A 25392-nucleotide genomic window follows, 5' to 3' on the forward strand; every position below is an offset into this window, starting at 1 on the left:
CTGCCTATATACTATTTCTCTTCCAGAAAAATGAAAAAAAACCAACAGTTCCCTTAACTTCTCTTGGACATGGTTTTAATCCTTTCTCCCAGATTTATTTTTGACTAGAAGCCAAAAGCTACACTGGAAGTCAATAATTCAGTGCTCATTTGAACCCAGGATCCTCCTGCCTTTCGGTACCAATCCAACCGCTAGACCACAATAGCATCTTACGCTGTCTCAGAAAAGAGTCCTCTTTGTGGGAAAGGGAGGAAAATTCCCAGCAGAACTCCCTTGGACTTCTGACCTTCGATAAAAATGAGGAAACAACACTTCTGATTTTCAAGAGGTTATGATTACCATTATGTTTCTCTTAAAGGAGACATGTCAAGCTTTTACAGATTAAAAGCAAGCAATCTTTGTGTAGTTTTTTGAAAAGTTCCATATTTGTTTTTCTAATAACCCCTCAGTCTATTCAGACAGAATTCATATTAACATGGTATTTCTTTTGTGTTATTAGTCATATGCAATTATGAATATATTTTTATATAAAAATAAAATTATAGAATGATAGTGGTCATATCACTCTATTCATTATAAAGAACGGGCCAAACTCTCCATCAGATCGTGTTCTACTGAAGATTGAGTGGGTTGTCCATCAGCTTTTGCACCACAGTAAGTACACGCATGCATTTTTGCAGGATGTCGTCCACCATATGACTCTGAGTTGTGCTTAACTTCTGGCAAATCTCAAACCATAAAGCGCTGATATGTTTGGAAAAGGGACTGCATTTATCACATTCTTTTCAATGAAACTCCTTTACAAATTTCACTGATGTATTTCAGTATGGATTATGCTTTTCAGATCCAGCAAAAAGTTAGTTAAAAGCAAAAAGGGGGTTTAGCAGAGGTTCAACGTGCCTCTTTGAACTCTGTATTCTTTTGAAGATCTATATGTTTCTGTTCTCTCTAAGGGAGTACTTGAGTAGTTTATGCTTACCTTGTTTAAACAACTAGGCTCATAAAACTAATCTGAACTATTTGAGGGAAGAAGGAAACCATTTTTCCCCACATTCAGGTAACATTTTTTAAACTATGGTCATGCATTTTTTGCATGTCTATATGGTTCTGATTCCACAAAATTCATTAATGCCAATGTTGTTGCAGAAAGATGCATTCACCAAAGTATACATATACTTTGCTGAATTGAAGATATTCTTTCCATTTTAGTATGTAAAATTTGGAAAAACAGGTGTGCGCAAATGAGCTTACACAACCTATTCTACAACACTATGTTGCTGTGTATAAGTTTCGGGCAAAGAAACCAGCAAGGAAACATTTTGGTTGCAATCTTGTTTCATCTTCTTATAAAATAGAATGAATAAATAAATGATGCACAGGTTGATAAAAGCCAGAAGCTGGCCATAATGGGTTATACTATGGCCCGTACTCTGCAAGCACGACTGCATGAGCTTATCTTGGTGTACAAAGATAATCTCATAAGAAATCATGGAATTCAGACAACTGCTTAGATGAGGCTAAGCATGTGCATAAGGATTTGCAGGATCAAGCATAAATGCTGATTTACTGCGTATGCAATCTTCAATACAACCTACTTTGATTAAGAGTTTGACAATCAGCTGTGATGACTAGTGTGTGTGACCATTGTTGTTCTATGGGACAATGAAGAAATACAAAATAACAGTGAATGCAAAGCTGCCAAATCACAAATATCAAAGGTTCAGAGCTTGCACAGAAAATGTAGTGTAACAAATCATATGAACAGAGATGTTGCACAGAGAATGTTAGCTCATCAAAGAAGCAGTAACACACAGGAGTCAGCTTATGTGCACTTGAATTTTCTTATGAGAAATGGAAAGAATTTTTTTTCAAAACTTTCTTCTTCTTTCTTTATATCCTCATAGAGCATTTGCAGCATAACATTTGTGCATATAATGAACACATAGCATAGCGTATTTAATAAATAGCACTTACAATAAATCAAACATTGAATATAAACACAGCCTTCATTCTAATGTGCTTATACTTGACAGAGCCCAAAAGAATTTTCAAAATACAACTGAATTATTCTCTATGGGTTGTTCAGTGTGCTCCTTCTGTATCTCTTTATTTTATTTATTTTGTGTTTAGCTAAAAGTAATGCTAGCAGTCTCGGTAGCCAACTATTCTCTCTTTTTTTGTAGCAGTTAGACCTTCTGGAAGCAATGAGGCTCGCATTTTGTGGCAACGACAATGCTTCAGCCTATAACATCAGTGCTGGTGTCCTAAGAAATGTCTGCTTTGTGGATGCCCTCAACTTGGTTCCCCATGTCTTCTTGCTATTTATCACCTTCCCAATTTTGTTCATTGGTGAGTTATTCATGGAGCTGTGCAAACCTACAAACACTTGAGCATGTATTTATACTCAGTCATGTTTATATGTGCTTGGAGGCCTGTGGTGCAAACTGTTGGATGCTTTGTATTTATTAATTTTAAAAAAGAAGTGACAGAACGGCTTGACCCAGAGGACATGAAGCCAACCTGCTTGAAATGTTGGGAATTTTAGATATAAATCTGAACTAAGCAGCATGAAAAGGTGGATGAGAACCAGAGAAATCAGATCCAAATGCTTTGAAACTTCTCTCTGGAGACATTTTCTTCAGATTTGAAATTGGCAACTTGCAACCTTTGCTATTATTAGATATTAGAAGACTTAGGACAGTGGGTCTGAATTCCCTTCAAGTTATGAGAATTTCAGAGAATATCCAAAAATGTGCAACTGAGATCTAAGGCTAGGAGAAATTTAGGAAATTTTAAAAACAGAATAATTACTTCTTTTGCCAACATTTGTAAACAGCAGTAGAGCAAAAGAGATAATCTTTTTCCACAGAAATGAAAATAAGAAGTGATAAATCTGTCTTGAAGAATTTAGGACAGTGGAGTGGCTCTAACTTACATATTCTTGTATAACTAGTACTCTAATGATACTTTTTCTCTATAGTTGTCTCTTTATCCCAGTTATTTGCGGTGATGAAATAAATACAATTTAATACTTTTGCAGAGCTGTCAAACAGTGGCATTCTAACCAATCATAGGAGATAGAGACTTGAATAACTGTCAAAAGGCAATAATTATTAATAAAAATTAATATTCTCCTGACAACTGCATGAGAAATGGCATGTCAGTTCTTCCAAGTTACATTCCTGGTGTAACATATATACGTAGTAATACATTTCTTCCATGAGGAAGATTTGAATTTGGGACTATATAGGAACTAGAGATTTAAGGACTTCCGTTATGCAAAAATCTCTGAAGTTGTTGAATAATAGGCTACAGGAACCTGTGGGCTATGACACTCAGTACCTAGCAGTCAAAGGTATAACAAGATCCAGTGACTGAATACTAATTAAATAATTAAGCAAGAGAATAAGAAACAAGTTCTAACAAAAGAATAACTAAAGACTGGAAAAAAAACCAAGGGTTGTGGAGAACTCTCTCCAACAGTGCTGTATCTTTACATCAGTGCTGGCTCTCTCTGAGATGAGATGCAAGTCATCCTTGAATTACAGGCCTTTCTGCAGAAGTGTTTGATGGAAACTCAATGCAAGGTCTGAGGGCAGAGATAATCTTTTTCAACATTCTGTGTTATGCATCAAGGGGTAGCAGGTGGCTTTAATATTTTTTACAGGTATTAGCCAGCTAATTTTGGAAGTGTATTGCAGCCACTGAAAATTCCCTCTATTTTCTAACAATGTTAGGAAAAATACATAATAGCTTAAATTGTATGATGTTATTCATGTATGTATGTAATTCTTTTTTTTCTATTTTGTACCTTGATTATCAGGACAAATAGTTGTTGAACAGAGCATTAAAAGCCAGCTGGAGTCCACAGTATTGACTGACTCCAAAACCAAAAATTCATGATGAACCGTGTTTGTGCAGATGTGTGGGCAAAGAGGAAATAAAAATGAAAAGCAGCTTGGGAGAGACGAAGATAGGAGCAAGGTCAAAGAAAGCCACATTAGATTAGAAAAATCTCAGGAAACTACAGAAAATACTTGAGATAGATATGGAGAAGAGAAAATATTTTGTTCCTGCAGTACTTTACATATTAAACAAGGATGAAACAGTGAAACCCTGACAGTTTCCAAGAACAAATAAACCTGGGCTCTGGTTTATGTGTTTCTGAGTCACCTGATGAGCCTCTAGGCACGATGAGATGCTGCATCCTTGTGTATCAAAAGCATATCCTGGATTTTAAACTCAGTTCTGCAGTTACTGGAAGAAACAAATGCAGTGCTCACTGCCCTAGTTCAACAACGTCGGTTTTGGTTTTGTTTTCTTTTGTTTTGTTTCTGTACTTTCCCAAAATGTGCTGTTCTTGGCATTCTCTATGGGCTTTGGGAAGTCTGTCAGTGAATTCCAGGCATTGCTTACAGTAAGAGGGACATGTACAGCCATTTGAGCTGACTGACTCCGGACAGCTCTGTACCAGGGTGGGAAGAGACAAAAGACAAAGCAACATGCAGGACAAGACTCGCCATCATGCAAGGCTAACCTCTGATCCGTCCTCAGCTATCCCCAGCACTGTCACATCTCCTTGGTGTCCTGCTTCTTGCCAGATTGCTGGCTTCAGAGAGGATGTTGCCTGAAAAGTATAGGTGTCATCTGAGGTGACCACATGAAAATGGGCTTCAAGGTTAATTTGTTGATTAAATCAGCTGAGTCCTGGTGCTGTGCTGAAAGCTTTAATGTGCCAGAAATGCACAGGGCAAGGAGGCTGGGCTGTGCCTGAGGAGCGGAGACTGGGAAATTGCCATTCAGCATCCCCAGAAAGAGCGCTCCCAACCAGGCCTGAGACAGAGATAATAAATTTTGTTTGAAGTAAATATATCTCTTTGAGGCCTCTCTGGAGGATGTAACTTTTATATCAGTTGGAAACTTTGCCCACTCCTGTCTGTGACTGGGAAAGACACGATGATGCCATCACTTAAGATCTGTCGGTCCCTGTTGTGCGAGGGTGAGACTCTGAGATGTTTCTTTTGGTTTTCTCATCTTTGCTCTTGGCCAGAGACCTCTTCTCTTCGATTGCAATTGTGGAAAGTCTGTTGTCATGTTGTCTAGAGGGTCATATCTAAATTATGGGAGGCTACATGGCAACTCAAACTCTCCTGGGTCATGTTATTAGTAACAACAGCCCCCATAGTCTTATAGGGGTTTTGTGTTGATTATATACTATTAAGTGTGACCTATGGATTAGAATAGGTAATTGATAACCAGATCACTCACTAGCTGGCTGTGTGATAATGTTCTTCTTTCATTACTATTATTTCCCAGGCTGGGGAAGCCAAAGTTCCAAAGTCCAGATTCACCACAATACCTGGCTACACTTCCCTGGACACAACCTGCGGTGGATACTGACATTCACCCTCCTGTTCGTACATGTGTGTGAAATAGCAGAGGGCATAGTTTCTGATACGTAAGTGATGATGTTTGGTGGGTAGCCAAGCTAATTGCATTCGTTAATGTATGCTGATAATGTGTGACGAGCTGACTAGTAAGGCATAAGGAGTTTTTCCCCAAAAAGATAGGTCATCATTTCATGAACTGTCCAGATTTTAATGGGATGAAGGTGAAATGATTGTTCTTAGCACATTATTATTCTCCTCTCAAACTGTAACGACAAGTAAATATTGGCAGAAGTTAAAGCATTAACATAGAAAAAATCTTTTTGTCTCTAGGAAAGCCATATCTATCCTCTTAATTAGATTAGCAGAACACCTAGGAATACAAAAATGATGAAAAAAGACACTAAATTCACTAATTTATACCTTATCTATTTTCAGACAAATGAAATCCCGCCATCTGCATCTCTTTCTACCAGCTATAATGGGATTTGTGGCTGCCACTGTATCCATAGTCTATTACCATAATATTGAAACATCTAACTTTCCAAAGTTACTGTTGGGTAAGTCTAAGTCTGATATTTACGTACTTTTATAAAACCCAGTAGTTTAGCCAAAGTCAGCTTGCTTAGATTGAAGAGGACAGTAAAATGCATGAGAATACTAAAAGAGAGAGGAATAATTCTCTGCTCTTTGAACTAGTATTATTGTAGGAGTTATTGCATCTTTTATAAGGTACGCATTGAAAACTATTTTTAAAAAAGATCACAAAAGGGAAAACATAGTATGCCTATTGTATTTCTAAGCATGAGCTTTTAGGTATTTTTTAACACTACTCATTATTTTGAGCAAAAACTTGTCTTAATTCAAAAGAGATATTTTAAATGGCCACTTTTAATAGCAATCTGATCACAAACAGTCCTGTGCAGATGGCTATTGTTTCTCAGCATCCATTGCAGTTGATTCTGAGATTACTCAGGCTAATGATGTGTGCCACCTCTCACTTTTTCCAAAGGAAGGCAGGGAGAAACTGCTACCTGGTATTCACGATATCTGTCTCAGCCAGGAGACAGTCAGAAGACTTTTGACTAGATATTGCAGGATGATGTTTCATAGAAGTATACGGTCCAAATTACCTATAACTCAACAACCTAAACTAGCCATTGACAGGTACAAACCAGGATGCAGGATCAAATTAAATTACCTGAACTCTTTTCAAATTGAGCTTACCTGCAATGCACTCTGCTTTTTCAAAGAGGCAATATGGTATGTCAATTTAAGTGACTTTTACTTCATTTCAATACCAAAGTTCTCCTTCAGATTATCTTCAATGGACTTTTGTAATTGTGTGAAGACACACCATCGTGGATGTCTTTGAAAGGTGGTGGCCGAGGAAAGAAAATAGTGACCGGGAAAAGAAAGTGCAAAGCAAATCTCTCAAACCTGAGTTCCTGACTTGGGCTGACAACACACTGTAGCAGCCTGCAGGCTGGTGATGTAGAGGATCTCCATGCTTGCATTGAATTAAGCCATGGAATATTTCTGTTTAAAAGAGCTAAAATTCTGCAGCACTGGTGTAGCTAAATTATTTTTTTTTAATTATGCGTGTTCACCTGTTTTACAGCTCTCTTTCTTTACTGGATAATGGCCTTTGTCACCAAAACGATCAAACTTGTCAGATACTGCCAGGATGGTGTGCCTTTTTCTCAGCTGCGTTTCTGCATCACTGGAATTATGGTCATTCTCTATGGGCTGCTGATGGCTGTGGAGATCAATGTCATTCGAGTTAGGGTATGTGGTTTCTTTATCAGGACCTGAAGAGATATCAGTAGTATCTCGGGAATGAAGATGGGTCTTTAGTCCCAGTAACTCTGGCTTGTGTCAAGTTCAGGCCCAAGTCTAGCTTAGTTGTAAATGTCTGGTCAATTCTATAGAAATCAGTGGGACCTGGCATCTCTTTAAAATGTATGTCCTTGTTGTGTCCCCTGGACTTGGCATGTACATGTGCCTGTGTATATGTATACATACAGAGAGTTCATACATATTTGTATGGATAGATATACACGCGTATTTGTGCATGTAAGGGTATATGTGAATGTGTATGTAATTTATACCGTATACGCTATGTTAATGCAGATAAACTATATATGTAGTGAATATGTAAGTTAGCATATGTTCTTACCCATGATAATTTAAAATATAATTATACCCCAAGAATTCTTTTTTGTTGTTGCTCAGATAGAGATAGGTAGCACTGGTAGAGCTGTGTCCACATCCCATATTGCTCAATTTCTTGCCAGTTATGCTGTCAAAATGGAAATGCTCCTATTGACATGCAAATTTACATTTAAATTCAATGTATAATTACCTTTGAATGCAAGTTTGATGCTGTAGTTGTATTATACATAATTTTTACTAAAAATCACTGTTAATAAGATAATTCCTGAGCACATGCTGCCTATTTTCTCCTCTCCAGAGGTATGTATTTTTCATGAACCCTCAGAAAGTAAAGCCACCAGAGGATCTACAGGACCTGGGGGTGAGGTTTCTGCAGCCATTTGTCAATTTGCTCTCAAAGGCGACTTATTGGTGGATGAATACTCTTATTATATCTGCTCACAAGAAACCTGTGGACCTGAAGGCAATTGGAAAGCTTCCAATTGCAATGAGAGCACTGACAAATTACGTTTGTCTCAAAGAAGCGTATGAGGAACAAAAGGTAACTAAAGATGTTCATGTCACTGTTTGGCCTTAGAAACTATAGTATCACTTTGAATTTTTTGTGCTTTTATGAAACCCTCGTTTTAGGAATTTTTAACTTAGGACTGTTTGTTCCAAGGTGAAACTTGGCTTAGGAAGTTCCAATCCAATGGTTACTGCTTGGTTTTAAGTGAATTTACAGCAGGGGAGAGTTGCCAGACTTAGAGCAACTGGAAACTAAAACCGTAACAGACTGATCACTTGCTAGATTTAATTTTAAAAGTGAAAGCTTTATTTAAATTTTAGCTACTTATGACAGCATCTTAAATTAGAAGACATTCTATCCATAGTTTCAGCTGGAAACACTCATCTTCACTTTTTTCTCCAGAAAGAGAAATAACCAAAACCACACATCAAGAATAACCGAAACACTGGTGTCTTGTCAACAGTGTTTTAGTCACAAATCCAAAACATGGCACCATACGGGCTGCTATGAAGAAAATTAACTCCATCCCAGCCAGACCCAGTACAAAAACCAAGGTTGGGCAAACTCACTGGGTAGGGCAGGAGTGTCCAGAGAAACTTCTGGATGCATTTAGGCAAAACTGTGGCATTTCATTTGTGCTTAAAACTGGTGATTTCTGCCAAAGAAAAGAAATATTTTGCAGAAAAGAGGGAGGATTCAAGAGCCTATCTCCCTGATTTGTACATGCATATCAATTCTCAAGCATAAACAGAGAGAATACAGGCATTCAGAGGCCACTTTGGAAAATTTAGCATGTAGGACAAAAGCATATAACTCCCATTCCTGCACACGCCGTATAAACATGTTTCCAAGCAGTACACAGTTTAGAACTGCAATGTGAGGGGAAGCCAGGAGGAGCAGCTCTCTGCTCCCAGCAACTGATGGAGCTGCAGACTCCTTTCTGTGCCTTCTGAAATGAAACCACAATCAGTACAGTTTTTTCTATTTTAATAGATTTAGGTTGCTTCTCTTTCCTTACAGTACTAGAGAACAAGACCCTTCTGCTTTAAGCAGAAAACTACTGAGTCATTGGAACTGAGCTTTTCACAGCAAGAAGTGCATCCCTTAGGCCAGCTCCTTAAAGAAGCGTTTGGTGCGTAAATCTTACTTAAAGAGACCAAAGAGTCTTAGGCACCTACATGCCCCAAGGATGAGTCTTTGTGCCATTCTTAATAGCAGGCATGATGACTGGGTGCAAGCATTTATCTGTAGCTCATTTATATCTGCAGATAGAGTGTGTGCCTGCACAAATATGTGGTTCAGATGCCAAAAGGCAAGTTAAGTGTGCTATTGCTCATGTGCATGAACACAAACATTCAGTGTGTAGCTTCCCTCGGCGTGCGTCATGCGTGTATGAAGACTTGCATAAATGCACCCATGCAGTTAGATGTGCCTGCATTGATAAAGCTGGCTTACATCAGATTTTTTGGTTTCAGTAATTGTTTAAACTCTTAAGATTACCACAGCCTCTAGCACTTTTGTACTAATATTCAAAAACAGGCTGTAACCTTGAACTAAACTGATAGTTCATAGATAAAGTAAACCGAAGGGCTAAAACCAATGCAAAGAGCCAGGCAGTGGATCTTGCTGCAGTTCACTCCCATGGAGAAATGTGTCGGTTTGGGCATGGTTGGGCCAGAAAACAGCCACAGAATTAGGAAAATTCTTCAGGTTGAAGCACAGTATGCAATCTAGAAGAGCCAATATGTCACTGTCTCTGTTGCCAGGGTGTATTTTACACTAATCTTCCGCAGCTGGTGAGGGGAGCCCCCCAGCATCCTCTGGATTAAGTGGGGTTACCCCTGCCTGTGCCTGGAGATAGCTGATCTCAGCTGTGCTCCACGGCCCTGCAGAAAGAAAGCTTCTGTTCCTTTCCAAACCCTTCTTATCATGCCTTGATGAAAGATGCTGAGCATGACCATGAATAATTTGTACTGTAAAATGCCTTTGAGATAGCTCACATGATGTTGTCTTGCTATTCCTTCTGCATGCTATGAAAATTGAAACCAGCTGAAGTTCTTTACCAAATAATAGCACGAGGGAAATGAGTCAGGTTATATTTTGATGGCTGTTTTCTCAGATTCACTATTTTCCAAACCTGTGTCCAAGCATACAGGAGTGTAAACTAGAGGGTCTGAGATAAACTTTTTATGGCTGCTATATTCTGCTAAAATAGCACATTGCTACTTCAGTAACCATGAAGTCTGTGAACACTGGGTGGAACCTTTTCTTGTTTTCTTTGATGTCAGTGGACAACTCCTGAAATCCATATTCAACTATTTAGACAGAATTGTTCTGGCTCCTGCCATATGAAGGTTTGCCCACTGGCACATGAGACCTAAGCTAACGCTTCTCAGTGACAAATCTGAATCATCGTTCTGTTCTGTGTTTTTTTACATTTTCAGATTTTCATCAAGCAGTTCTTAGCATTATGAATACATTCACTATGCAAAATTCTTTAGTTATAAGTAATTTTTTTGAAGTATCAAGTAATTTAATTTTAATATCGCTTTCATGCTACATTTTGTAGAATTTTGTAGCCAGTTATCAGTAATTTTATTATAATGTTAAGTAATACAAACCAACACAGAGCAAGGTTAATTAACTGGTAATTGACATTCTAATTGGCTATTAGTCTGGAAAAGGCATTCCAACTCTTACAATAAGATACAGGTAATTTGTTACTGGTTTTGTAGATAGTTTGTGTTTGGCAACATAGCATAACACAGCGCATCAGAAGAAAACAACATAGCATATGTTCTTTCAATTAGAAAATATTATAAAACTACAGGTAAAACAAGCTCTTTTGATAATTAAGCTTACTTAAATGTGCTGTTTGAGTTTTTTCCTAAACCAAGTGTTGCCAAAAAAACTACACTGCAATTGGCTTTCCTTATCTCATTATTTCCTGACATCAGTAAATATTCTAAAAGACGGACATGCTATATTTTCTTGCTTTTCTGGACAGTCTCCTATAGAAACAGAAATACCTTATCGTACAGTATTTTTATCATACCTTTCTAAGAATCCTGGAGAAATTCTAACTGTGGATAGGAAGGTTGTTTCTGCAGAACAAGCAGTGATGCACATCATACACATAGGGTTAGACCCATGACCTTAAATTCATGTATTCTTTTTAATACATGTTCACGGTTCCTACTATATTAATGGACATTTTGGCAGAAGATAAAGATTTCTTTAATAAGATTAAGAAGATAAAGCAGTCTTTAATGGTATGCAATGAAACTCTCACAGCCAGATTTTTGGACCAATGTACTATGTGCAGGTAGTACTTGTCACATAATCCACACACACACCCCCCCCGCCCTGAAAAATTGATCCTGTTTCTGTTGTTGCTTGGCTTCTGTTTTGTTTTCTATACAAGTGGTCTAGATGTTTCAAACTACATACTAATGCATCATACATCACATATCCCAAAATAGATTTAGCACATTGATACTACATTTGGTTTACCCCATCAACCAAAATCCCATGTAATTTGCTCTGACAGTCAATAGAAAGTTTTACTTTTGGGATGGTATAATAGAAAATGCAGTTTTTAAAGTCAAGGACCAGGAGAATTTTCTATACCTGCTATTCATGTGCCACCGTTATGGCAAAAATAGGAGGAAAGAAAGTGTGTTAGATAGCTAGAAATCAGAGGGACAGAGCACTGCCCCTCAGCATCAGGATGACACTGTCAGCTACAGCACTAAGGGAACAGTTAGATTTCCCACCTTACAGGTGGCTTGATTTACCAGCAAGTGCTGTCTCACTGCCCTTACTTCAACTGAGTGCCCAAAGTAGAGAAAATCACAATGACTTAAAAGGGAGGTGACAAAGACAAGAAAAACCTAGGCAAGTGCCAGAGGTGAGAATAGTGGTCCAGCCTCGTAACTCACACACACCAACAAATGCTACCAACCATATCAACAAAAATAATCCTTGCAAACTTAAACAAGGCACCGAGATGCACAGTGTGATTAAGCTCACATTTGTGTTGCTGCACCTCTTCCCTGTCTTTAGTACAGCTCCCCTCCTTTTCTGTAACTGGATCATTTTTAACATTATGTTTTAAGATTCTTTTTCTCACCTTCCAAAAGGAAAGTATGTCCTTCCAGCCTCCCGTGCCCAGGAGGAGAAGCTCTTGGCTTCAGGTAGCTTCCCAAGTCGCAGAGGCTTCAGGGGACTGGGAAACTGCAGAAAATAATCATCATGGTAATAACGTTTTTCTGATGCCGAAAGCCCAGAGAGAGCTTTTTATTTCATTCTTATGACATTGGCCAAACTTCCAATTGTGGATTTACTGAAACATGTCAGTGGTTGTCAGAGAGGTATAATGAATGGTGATTGACAGATCATCCTTCAGCACCTAAATAAAGCATAGGGTTGGCACATACAACATGCTATACTGCAAGCCCATAACACTGGGCCTTAAGAACCATTCTGGAAAAGAGCTTAAGATCAGAAGAAAAATCCACTCTTCTTTCTCTCCCCTCCCCATTAGATACTTCAGCTAATTTGAAGTCCTGATTAAAAAAGAAGAAACAACAGTGTTTAGCAATAGAGTTTATTAGGTAATTGAATTTAATTTAATTAGTAATTTTTCCAATGAAAAGTAAATAGATTTCATGTAGTGCTGACAATTATGTAAACTGTAGTAGTAGTGAAAATCACTATTGAAATAGCGATTCTTATAAAAGAAATGAGGCTTTACCATTGCCATTTACCAAATTTACCAAATTGAAAGCCCAGAATAGTATGTGCAATTTTTTCCAAAAGACAGCAGATGTTTTTTCCTAATAAGTTAGCTTAGCTTCTATCAAGCTGTTAAAGTGCAGATCACTTATTTGAGGAGGATGGCAGTAGTCCCTGTAGTGCAGTCTAGATCAAAACCCACGAGGCAACAGATTCAGAGCCTTTTGTCTGGGAAACTCACGTGAGGCTCTTGTGCTCTTTCCCTCACCAGAAGAAACAGTTTCATTCTTACCACTTTCTGAAACGTTAGCTCTGATTTGCCCCCGTGCTGCTTATTTCTCTGTACTAAGCTTCTTGGCACTGGGTATGACCAGCCTGGCCTAATCTCTAGAAGCCAGTAAGCAGCTATCTGGCCCTCCTGTACACTTGTACGTTTTTGGCACCATGCACATACTCTATCTCACCGTTGAAGTGGCATAAAAGGAAAAAACGAGGAAAGAGGAAAAAAGACTCGAGGCAGCCAGGCAGGGTACAGGCATACTTACTTTTCTTTGGTTAATTTGCTGGGGCAGGGGGTTGTTATTACTGGGCTATACTTAAAATGTCTCTGTGAACACTCAAGAGGGCTTGGCTTGGGTTACAGCTTGCAGGCATCTGTGCTACTTGAAAAATGACAGATGCTTTTTGAAAGTGTCAAAAGCTGCTGCCTGAAGCACAAGGAAGCACTCTGCAGACCATGGATCTGCTAAGTAAAAGTCTGTCTTCTTTAGATTGAAAGGAATTCAGAAATATCAGAACTCCTCTGACTAGATACAGAGATATCTGCTGGCTGGTGGTTTAGGGCAAGAGTTGAGATACTACATAGATTCACAGAACTGAAGGCTAGAAAGGACCCTCAGTTGATTTAATCTTACCTCTCAACATAGCCTGTTACTTTCACCTTTTTGAGCTCAGCAATTAGTGATCGGCTGAAGTGTATCTTCCTGGAAGGCATCCAAGAGATAGAGAAAATCCAGATAAATTAAATTAAAGTATATTCTTGTAGGTGTCTGTCTATGTTTTTTCCTTCAATCTCTTTCTCACATCAGAAGCCTTTACTGGATCAAGTGGTTTCACAGCTACTGTGAAAGTCAAGATAACCCATATGAGCAAGGGCCTGAAAGGTCAGACCTTTTCCTGAGTGCACATGTGACAAGGAGCAATGGCTACATGCTGGTACGATTAATCTGTGTTTGCATTCCTGTGTTCACAGGTTCAGAAAAGCGTTAGCATTTAGAGGTGAGGAACCACAGTTACCAAGAGGAGGCAGAACTTGAATTTGCCGAGAAGAATATCTGAAATCTGTTGATATCTACAGCATGTTTGCTCCCTCATCTACTCCAAAACATTTGGGCATCCAGACAGGAACGAAATGGAAGTTGCCATATACAGCCGGGGAGGCCTCTTCTTGGTGCATTGATACCTGTTTCTCTGTCTTCCAGAAAAAGGTAGCAGACCAGCCCAATCGGAGTCCCTCGATATGGTTAGCCATGTACAGTGCTTTTGGACGACCAATTCTTCTCAGCAGCACTTTCCGTTACTTGGCTGACTTGCTGGGTTTTGCTGGGCCATTATGCATTTCTGGCATTGTCCAGGGCTTCCAGAATACAACCAATAACACCAATACAACAGAAAAGGTAACCTGATAACATGGATTGAAAAACTTTGTTTGGTATTAGTTCCAGATCCATATCAGGTATTTAATATGTCTGGCTGCATGCTTTTTTGTGTCTATGGTCACCATTGTATTATTTAATTGTTTCTTTCAAGCAAATTCAGTATTTTTTTGTGAGAGATGGTCAAGTTATAAACCTGAGTAGTGGAAGTTTTGGTATGAATGCAACACAGGTGGTGAGGTTCCCCAGCTGTCTGCCTCTTGGTAGAGGCAAGGGAACTCATCCCTGCAGTTCTGGGGAGAAGGAACAGCTTTTCTGCTCCTCTTCAACTGTGCCTCCTCTTTTCAGGCTGGACATCCGTTGGTGGTGCCTCAGGGATGCATCCAGCAAGGATGAGTCTGGGAATTTTGCTTAATTTTTGTCCATCTGTCCGTTTGTAGTTCATTGACAGGTTTGAGCTCTCTGAAATCTGTTTTCCATTGGGAAGCCGAGAGTAGTCACTCCCTGTTATTATGCTGCTTATTGCTACGATGAAATGCATTGGTACATGCGAGAAGTTGAAAAGCATCCACTTTATTCAATGTCATTCTTGATACTAGAGGCACGCAAAAGATGCTAGTTCACAGCTCATTTCAAGGTTCACCAAGACTGAACTTTCAGAGACCACCTCTAAGCACTGAGCAAGCCTCTGATACAGAACAGTTTCTATCACAAGAAAAAGAATTTATTAGTAACTAGTGAAAAGATACAGGTAAAATTATTTTACTAGCTGACAGCAGAGAAGACATGATGAAGAAATTTTCTTCTGTCTGTCTTCTGATACAGAAACATCTCCACACACTTTATGCAGTGAGTGTTTTGTATTTGAATGAGCAGACAGGTATGTAATGGAATAACATTTTCTCTCCAGATAAAGCATTTGACTATCATCACTATCCAAACATCTTCTCCTTGGCTGCTCGCTCCCGACATTCATTTTCTTGACTGATGGTCTGAATTTGGCTTTAGACTCTCATTCAGCCATTGCACTAAAGAAGGAGAGTTTAATTGTGCAGCTTATCAAATAAAGATTTTTATCATCCTTGAACCTCTACGTTTTGGATTTGAGCCACAGAGTTAAAAGGCAAAGTGAATATTTTGCCTCAAAAATTGGGGTTTTTTGCATGTTGAACAAACAAGGTATTTTAGCTTGAAAATAATGATTTCTAGATCTCAAATTTAGGAATCTGTACCTTGTCCGCTTCCTTTATCTTTTGTACTCCTCAGTGTAGTGGTTTTAGTTGTGGGGTTTTTTAAGTTTTAATCAACACTGGCTGAAGGGAAGATTAAAATCACTGGAGAACTTGAAACCACTCCAAGAGCCTGGCTTGGTGACAGTCACTATTTCTCTTGGATACATTTCAGAATACATTTGCTTTTAATTTATGGATTTTGATAAACTTTCTCTTGGTTGTTCTTGTTATTAGGTGTTTCTCCTTTAAATTGTCTCTAGTTTCAATTAATGTGAATTAATTGAATTTTATGCTTATTCCCCTTAATTCCTGAGAACTCTGTGTACATTGGTAGAGTTATCTACAACTGTTATTTTATTACTGATCTCTCCACTATGTAAACACAGGGAAGTTAGATGTAGCAGAACGTTAAGAGAAGAGTTTTCAAAAATATTTATCTGACCAATCGTACACTTAAGCAACCCTCATTTCAAAGAGTCTTGGGCTGGTTGAGCAACTCAGTTCTATTATTTCGGTGGGATTTAGGTGTCTTACAGACATTGGACCTTTTGAAAACACCCTTAGGTGCTTACAGACACCTTTTGGGTGTCAGCTGCCTGTATGTGGTGTGGAGAGGCTGGGGTCACTGCAGTGAGGTGAGCCTGGATGGCTTGGAGCATCTCTCTCCTGCCTGCAGTCTCACGGCAGATGACAGTAATCCAGAGTGATGAAGGAATCTTCAGGAGGGTAGGTAGGTGGCTTACTTTCCAATATTTCCCAAACCTTTCATCTCAGAATCAGGCTGGGTATTTGAGTAGAACAAGCTCTTTCCTTCTTCTTTCTATTTTTGTAAGTATTTCAGTACATCCTGCTTCCATCTGGATCGGAAATACCAAAGGAACAGCCTTCCTTGCCGTGTTTTGGTACATTTGTTTCCTTTTCTGCCTGAAACAGAGCAGCACAATGAACATAAAAAGTAGAAAATGAAAACAAATAAAGTGATTTAAACAAGATTTTTTTTTTCCCCTGTTGAGGCATTTAAACCTCATTTTGTGGGGAGTACTGTCGTATATATTCTTATTTTATTCAGAATTCACAGATATCGTAGACTATATTTCTGGAAGAAATTGTTTCCATAATACACAAACGCAATGTAAGTAACTAATCCGATACAATAAAAAATATTTTCTTCCGCCTTCTTCGTGGTGCAGGTGAAATGAACTTTATTTTCTACTGAGTAGCATGTCTATCCTACAAATCATCAGAATTCAATGGCAAAACTAAAGCTGAGGCAAACATGGTGATCTCATTCTCCCTTTCCTGCTAAAAACAATTCATTTTAGAATGCTAGAAGTTAAGAGCCTAAGTCTTTGGAACATGAGCAGAGTATTTAATTTGTATCCATATGATTTTGATACATAGGACAGTGAGAAATCTGATTTCCGTAACTTTCCCATAATACCATCAGTATTCTTTATTCTAATGCAATGACTGAATTTCCTTGTTTCCAACGTCTCAAGAATATACAGTCTCTCCTATGCCACTTTCATAAGTTTTTCCTTTCTTTTCAGGTGAAGGATCCATCAAATTCCTATCTTTCCTCAGAGGAATTCCTCAGGAATGTTTATGTTTTGGCAGTTCTTCTCTTCCTGGCCCTTATCTTGCAGAGGACATTTCTGCAGGCATCCTACTATGTGACTACAGAAACTGGCATCAACCTACGAGGTGCTTTATTGGTGAGCAAAGACATTCCCATGATCTGCCAAGAAATTCACTAATAATAGCTCCAGCTTTGTACTTTCATTTGTCTTCATTTGAAGACTCGGTTAGCAATTGTTTGAGAGAAGATATGCATTGTATTTTTACAGAGAAAGCTGGAAAAAGTAGTATCACTGACACAGCCAAACTGATGGCAGCAATTCCTTTGCTAAAAGCTAAAACCATCGTACTAACCTGTAGGAGTTTAACACTCACTCCGTGCTTATAAGAACATATCTTTGCAGATGACGTTAGGTATATGAAGATAAGCAGTGTCATTTTGGTTCTGCATCTGCTTTGTCCATTTGCTTATGAGGTTACTTCTGCTGACTGTGAACGGAGTCATCTGCAGAGTATCTTTGGCTGAGCTATGTTTTACGGGAACGTTGTCCATGTATTGTGAGTGGTGATTCTGAATGTTTACGCCCTTTCGCACAGAGCCCTGTGGGATGGGACAGGAGTGATTCATCTCCAAAACTGTGTCTCGAAAACCAGCATCCATTAACCCTCTGTGAAAGTCAATGTTTATGAACTGTAGCCAGCAGCTCCAGCTCAGAACGTGGGTGGGTTGCGGCAGGGATCTCAGCAGACCAAACTCCACAGACAGCAGTAGCACTGTGTGCAAAACAGAAGCTGGAACTGATGTTTTGCCAGGGGTAACTAACCATAGGAATATAATCTCAGTGTGGAAGCTTCTGGTTTTTGTGCGCACTGTGATTGATGTAGCTGTTTCAAACATTTTCTGCCTTCTCCCAGGATAGATGGGACAGACTTGGTGAAGAAAGTGTACCTGATTATTTCCTTGTGCTTTTGTGACTCCTACTTGCCAAAATGGGGACTCTTAGGGCCATATGCAGCTAATGTAATTCACCATGGTCTGTAGGCATTTCTGATTAATTCTACAGGATCTACCTTGCTCATGGACAAAACAGGGCAATGAGCACAAATTATTTTAGAAACTTGCTTGAAGCCGCAGTGTTTGATATTTGGTCATAACTGAGGACTGGGCTCACAATACTTGTCTTTAAAATTCTGGTAGATATAAGCCCTGATTAATTTTAAACCCTGTTAAGCTCCTACAAATCTTGTGGAAATAGATGGCCAGGTAAAGGAGAGAAACCCAAGGGAATACATACCCACCCTGATCAAAACTTCATAGCATGAGTTTAACTATCTTATCAGAAACAAGGATCTCTTTGACAGTGTCACAGGAAAGTAGGCTCGCCAAATGTTTATTAAAAAAGATCTTTGCCCAGTCTCCTAAATTTTGATGTTTTCTTGTCATTTTGTTCTATTTTAGGTCTGCGTTAAGCAACAAACCTTTTAAGAGGAATTGGAGTTTTTTAAAGTCAGTTCTCTCTCTTGTGCTTTCTTTCACTCTGTCTCCATCTCTCTCTCTGTCTCAGGTGAGAGACTGGGAGAAGGGCTGTCTTAGGTAAAGACCGATACTGCCATTTGAAACCTCCTGCTGCTACTGTTGTTTTATAATGATGTCATTTTCATATCTTCCATTTTATTCCTTTCCCACAGGCAATGATATATAATAAGATCCTGAGGCTTTCCACATCCAACTTGTCCATGGGAGAGATGACGCTGGGACAAATCAATAACTTGGTTGCCATAGAAACAAATCAATTAATGTGGTTCTTGTTCCTGTGCCCCAATCTGTGGGCAATGCCTGTTCAGGTAGAGCATCAAAGTAAGGGCCTGATTTCAGAGATCCTCCAACCTGGTTGAAAAGAGTATATGTCTGTGAGACTACTACAAAATCCAGAGGGGAACCTGGACTTCTCACTTATTTGCCAGGAGGACTAACAAGCAGAAATGTGGCCCATCATCTCCTCCAAGGGCTGGGAGGCTGTGTCTCCAAGGGCCAGTGAAGAGATAATTTTTTTGAGCAGGATTTCCATGTCCTGGATATGGTCTGTGACTTTAAGAATGATGACCTGTCATCCTTTCCCTGCTCATATTTCTTCCACTACTGACACAAGTCATTGCTTTTATTTCTGCCACATAGCAGCAACACAGGGATCTGACCAGCACCAAGTATTGCATTTGCAGTGTCCACTTGTAAATGCGTTTTATGGCAGGAACAAAAAGCAACTGAATCCTGCTCAGTGACTGACAGCAGCACCGAGAGTGCACTGCACAAAATGCTCCGAGGAGCATTCATCTAAACAAGCTTAGTTACTGTAAACATCTAGTTCTTAACAAGTCTGGGAAAGAGCTGGAGGCGAATCTGTAGGAAGGAAAGGTAAAAAATATTAGCCTGAAAGAAATCTTCAAAAGGGCTGAAACGACTTAATGACCTAAGCCACGCTGATTTTCCATGAAGCTTGGACTCCTGTAGCACCTTCAAAATTTTAGCTTGGGGTGGGATTGGTGTGGTCCTTACCTATAGATAAGGTTTAAACACGTTTAAAGAAGCCACTCTCATAGTGATCTGTTTTGCTGAAATTCCTGGAACTGTATCAGTAATCTATTATAATAGTCAGCAATATGACTACTACTAATGGAAACAAATATTGTTTTTATGTGTCTATTTTAGGATTGGGTAGGGTTTAGAGAGTCATAAAATAATTTATGGAGAAAAAGACAAAGTTTGCATGGTAACTGAAGTTAGAACTAGAACAGAGGGTTTAATTTTAAATCATTGTTTCATATCCAGGTTTATTTGGAAGTGTTCCTGTTAATACTTTGAATGTTATTAAATGAACAGGTGGTCTGATTCCTGTGGCTAGTGAATAATTATATGTAGTCTAAATTCATCACACATTTGCCTCCTTAATAAAGTCTCTGTCTCAGCCACTGTAGACATGTAATGGTCTTCCTCACCACTACTGTAAAAAGCTAGTTTGAGGAAGCTTTTGATGGTTTTGCTGGTTTCTGTAGTTCACCTTCAGGCAATCAGGAGACAGAGAACACAGGGATAGCTTGACCATAGCTTTGTCTGGGAATGAGCATAGCATCACCCATGAATTTGCTCCTGCTGAAGAACTTGGTGAGTGAGCACCTGTGACCTAGGCTATAGAGGGCTCCTTCTGCTCTTCAGCTGTATCAACCATAGCGATTACCTTACACCTCTGCTCCAACAATAAAATTGAAAGGACACTACTTACTATTTCCTTCTTGAAGTATTATGCAACTGGTATCAATGACACTGGTGGTGTGGTAATATGTCTTTCTGCCTGATTAGCTCAATTGGCTGCTTTTTGGAAAAAAGAGGGAAGAGCTGGATTAACTATACCAGTGTATTAAGTATGAGTTGGATTGTAACTATACCACTCTGGAAAAAGTGGTGGGACTGTCCTGTCTTGCTTTATGCAAAGGACTTGAGCTTCAAGGGATGTCCCAAGAAACAGCAATTGTCAAGTCTGCCCCCTCCTCGAGCAGAACAGCTTGTAGCAAACACTGAATTTATATCTTTCCAGTGTGAGCCAATATAGCCATAACCTGCCAAAAATTGCAGTGGATCTTAGAAAATATATTGTGTATCCACCAATTATGGCCTGTTATCAAGAACAAAAACTCATTGCAGGATCAGGCCCCCAGTAAGGGCTTCAGTTTACTCCAAGTACAAATTGCTACCTGTAACCTTGTATTATTCCGCTAAGAAAATGGCATGTAGGTATGCTAATTTACATTACAGAAGCCTGAAAAGCTAAATAATGCTTTCAAAATGTTGAGCTCCACTGATTTTTATTTCTGATACTATATAACAAGAAGGCAGATTTAAAGACAGAACTGACTCATTGAAGAGATAGCAAAAATACAAAGCAGAGAACTAGTTCTGTATGTCCTGTTAGTGAGGGCATCTCTGTACCATAAAGTAGAGCTTTTTATAAAAATACTTATGTAGTAGAGCTTGTATTAACACAGGAACCAGAATCACGGTAGTTGCATCAGAGCCATTCCTGGCTAAACCTTTGTGGGAAGTGTTCCCAAACTCTTTGTAGGGCTAAGGTAGCATCTTGGTACTTTCCTACAGAGCTACATGGTATTGATGCACGAACTCAGGTTTATGTCACTCCCAGCACATCTGCATCATGCTTCAGTGCCTGTCTTAGATGTGCCTCTGTCTGCAGTTGCAAGGGGACCACTATGACAGAATGCAAATGTGATTCATGACTGTCCTAAGACCTTTGAATACTTCCAGAGTGATGTAAGGAGCTCTAGTGTAAATAAGACATGAGGCCAATGATTCTGTAAAATGCCTTGGGGCAAGCACCATCGTTTTAGTGCTCCTTTAGCTCTGTGGAAACCTTGGAATTAGGACTGCCAGGCACTAACACAAACTATGCAGTTAATGTCAAAAATAAAGCCTTCTGGGTTCATTTCCCACACTTTCCAAACATGACCTTCTGAAGTACGGGCTCAGCCGATTCCTACGAACCATTTAACAGTTTATTAGGAGAACAAATTTTTTTTTTTCTTGCTATCATTCTGGCATATTGAAATCTACTTTTTTTTCTACGTTGCTTTTTTCTTCATAGATAATAATGGGTGTGATCCTACTCTATAATTTACTTGGAGTGAGTGCCTTGGTCGGTGCCGCTGTCATTGTACTGTTAGCTCCAATACAGTACTTCATAGCTACGAAGTTGGCTGAAGCTCAGAAGAGCACTCTCGTAAGTAAATTATTTCAGTGACATTTGTGATCCAGAAATGAGAACAGGGAACCAGGGGTTCTTGTTGTTTGTGAACATTCATTGCAGAGATGTGGGCAAGCTCTCCCTTAATTCCATCGTCCCTCCCTTTCTGTTTTTCTGTGGCTCAGTAGCTCTTTCTTCCTAACATTTGTCAGACAAGAATCTGAATCTGTGGGCCTTGACCCACCTTTTCTGCAGAGAGTATTTTTCACCCAACTAGCAGTTTCATCCGAATTCAATTGCATGAAAGGGTGTTATTCCTACATTCAGATATTGTATTTCATGGGATGTTAGCAAACAGTACAAACGACTGATAAATTATAGGAGGACAGTATTAAGGAATGTGTACAACCCCCCTCTGAAATGGCTAGAAGCTTTATGCTCCTCACCCCAAGCTTTGGTATTCCCTGGAAGTCAGCTGGCATTGCTAGATTAATATCTATTGTACATTCTTCAGTGCTGTAAGTTTATTTTGATTTCTGATTTAGTTCACCAATTAGAAATGTTTTCTGATACTTTGTCTAATTTTTAACTTTATTCTCGTGATCCTTGAACTTTTTTAATCAGCCTTTGATGTTTGAGTCTTCAAATATTTAAAGATCCTTGTTATCAATATTCAGTAAGCAAATTATACACACATGGATCTAATCTTCAGCACACTACAATCCTGTTGAGTTGTGCCAATTTATATCAACAGAGGATTTATCTTTGCATAATTTCAGAAATAGTCTGAATCTTTCTTTTTGCTCTTTTCTGAGTTCCCCTGACTCATAACATCTGTTGGATTACGATTTTACCAAAATTTACGATTACTGTTTTCTGGTGAGGGGCAATTAGCTAAATATACCAATAAACATCTCACCTATTTTCATGACTGTTATGTATGAATCCCAGAATGAATCTTGTATCAGCAATTACACCCATGTAGTCATCTATATTGTTAGGGACACCACTGACCTAGTAATCCACCTCCCTGAGTTTCCCCCTCTATTTGAAAGATTTGGATAGTTTTTTTTATTTTTCTTCTCAGAACAGTGTCACTTCATTTCCCCTCATGACTGTAAGCACTTTAATATCTCCAAAGAACGTGAAATTGTATATTGTTTTACTCCACATGACAAGTGAATGCCTGTACAAAATCCCAAACAAACAAAATTATTAATTTTTAATGAATTTTACAATAGAAGTGAAGGGAAAAGAACATTCTCGTTAAAACTACAAACCATAATCAATTACTTACCTTTGTCTTCTTTTGAAATGAAGGACTATTCTACTGAGAGATTGAAAAAAACCAATGAGATACTAAAAGGCATTAAGTTATTAAAGCTGTATGCCTGGGAGCACATATTTTGTACTAGTGTGGAAGAAACGAGAATGAAGGAACTCACCAGTCTCAAAACCTTTGCACTTCATACATCTCTTTCCAGTAAGTAGCTGTGTTTTTAGCTCTTGGAAATGGATCCTGTTCATGTCAGCGTTCCTCCTGACTTCAGCTAAAGCGAAATACAACTGTACCTATGACACTTTTTTGTGTGTGTGTGTGTGTGTGTGTGGAATGTGGTTAAAATAAAAAGGCATAGCAAATATATAACACAGCAACTTGAAAATATAAAGCATGTCTTGTTGATTTTTTTTTGTAGTAAGTTTTCTGTCACCTTTATTATGACATAACAGTTATGAGTTGCTTTATAGTAAGGAGGCTCCAGATAGTATTAGCAGCTCCCATTACAGCCAAAATAAATTAGTGTCTGAAAGAAACTGTCTTTTCTGTAACGTAAAAGAGCTGAGGGTAATGTGATAGTTGTGTTGCATAATAATTGTGCACATAAAACTTTTTATCCAAGTTCACTAAGCATACAAATGAGATAATTCCTTGGCTTATTTGTTTGTGTGTTTAAGATCTCTCTCTGTCATGGAAGGAAATTTCTTCCTGCAGAGGAATTTTCCTTTGGGAGTTTTAATTACTTGAATTGGAAATAACTGGATTCTTCTAGTGCCATACAACTAATTGTAAAACTGTTTTTTTCTTTTCATATAATCTGATGCCTATGTTATTCCTCTTTCAGTTTTTATGAATGCGGCCATACCAATAGCAGCTGTTCTTGCGGTAAGATATGTTTTTTTCACTTTTCCTTATAAAAAGGGAGAGAAAAAGAGAGGGGGAGAAAGAAAGAAAGGACACCATTGTTATTGTAGGACATATTCCTCACAAAACCGGCAGGTGAGTTAATGTGCTTCTGCTAATTGGAGGATACCATGACACTGGAAGTGCCCATTCCCAGAGCTGGTATTTCACCAGCTGTGATTTGGACTGGTAAAACCAAAAAGAAATATAAATTTTTACTATAAGAAAGAAAGAAAAAAATCATTGCAACTTGAAAGGAGACTCATTTTGAGAAGCTCTCATTTTGAAGGTGTTTTGGATGGCTTTGCTTTTCTATCACCTAGCAGCGAAAATCACTCCTGTTTCAAAATGCATCATAAACCACCATTTCAGTTTTCAGGAAAGGGTATTCTGCAGTTGAAGGAGAAATAAATTTTGCTTGTCCTCTGGCCAGCTTTAAATCTCAGCCTAATGCACTAGAGGAACTATGGCATGTCGGTCAGTAAGGAGTCTTCATAGACCAAATTCTGAGGGAATTACTCAGAGCATGCTGACAGTGTGTACCAGAATTGGATGAAATATGACCATAGTTCTGCATCTGTGAAAAAATCCATAAGATTTATTAGATTCTTACTGATTATCCTGGGCTGTGTGTTTCCTCTAAACCCCGAAGTCAATTACAAAACTTTACAAAACTAAATGCTTTTATTTTACAAAGAAAATGTTTTCATTCTTAAATGTGTAAATCTCTTGAAATCATTGGCAAGTTTTTAAAATCTTTTTCACTTTAATAGAAGACACCTTTCTCTTCAGTTCACTGGGATTCCCAATAAATTGAGGTATATAGTTATTGGCCTTAGTTGAGCAAAATATTTCGCTTCCTTGTCCATCTTTTTCAAGTCTTTATCCTGACATGCTCTTTTCCCGATGTGGCAGACCTTTGTGACTTACGCATATACCAATGACAAGCCGCTGCAGCCCGCCCAGGCCTTTGCATCACTGTCATTGTTTCACATCCTGGTCACACCACTGTTCCTGCTCTCCACTGTGGTGCGTTTTGCAGTCAAGGCTATCATAAGGTAAGTAGCCCTTCTAGTTTCTCCAACTCTTGAACACCTATGCTTGGTAATATAATAGGAAAGGTGATGGACAAAAAGGTTGTTTCTACCTTCTCACATGGAAGAGGATTTAGAGGTGGGACTCTGATG

General features: G+C 38.7%; 1 protein-coding gene across 1 annotated transcript in view; it reads left to right on the forward strand.

The window, feature by feature from the left end:
* The first annotated feature begins 621 nt into the window (after positions 1–621).
* The window catches only part of ABCC9 (ATP binding cassette subfamily C member 9), a 69926-nt gene continuing 45155 nt past the window's right edge, over positions 622–25392 (forward strand). Inside the window, exons 1-13 of the mRNA XM_059817155.1 lie at positions 622–654; positions 2184–2349; positions 5317–5458; positions 5826–5947; positions 7009–7175; positions 7861–8103; positions 14289–14483; positions 17245–17409; positions 18962–19117; positions 21925–22059; positions 23344–23506; positions 24147–24187; positions 25121–25263. Of these exons, the coding sequence (XP_059673138.1) occupies positions 2205–2349; positions 5317–5458; positions 5826–5947; positions 7009–7175; positions 7861–8103; positions 14289–14483; positions 17245–17409; positions 18962–19117; positions 21925–22059; positions 23344–23506; positions 24147–24187; positions 25121–25263 (1817 nt within the window). The 5' untranslated portion in view covers positions 622–654; positions 2184–2204. The remainder of the gene's footprint in view (positions 655–2183; positions 2350–5316; positions 5459–5825; positions 5948–7008; positions 7176–7860; positions 8104–14288; positions 14484–17244; positions 17410–18961; positions 19118–21924; positions 22060–23343; positions 23507–24146; positions 24188–25120; positions 25264–25392) is intronic.

Source organism: Gavia stellata, chromosome 4, assembly GCF_030936135.1.
Source record: "Gavia stellata isolate bGavSte3 chromosome 4, bGavSte3.hap2, whole genome shotgun sequence".
Lineage (NCBI taxonomy): Eukaryota > Metazoa > Chordata > Aves > Gaviiformes > Gaviidae > Gavia > Gavia stellata.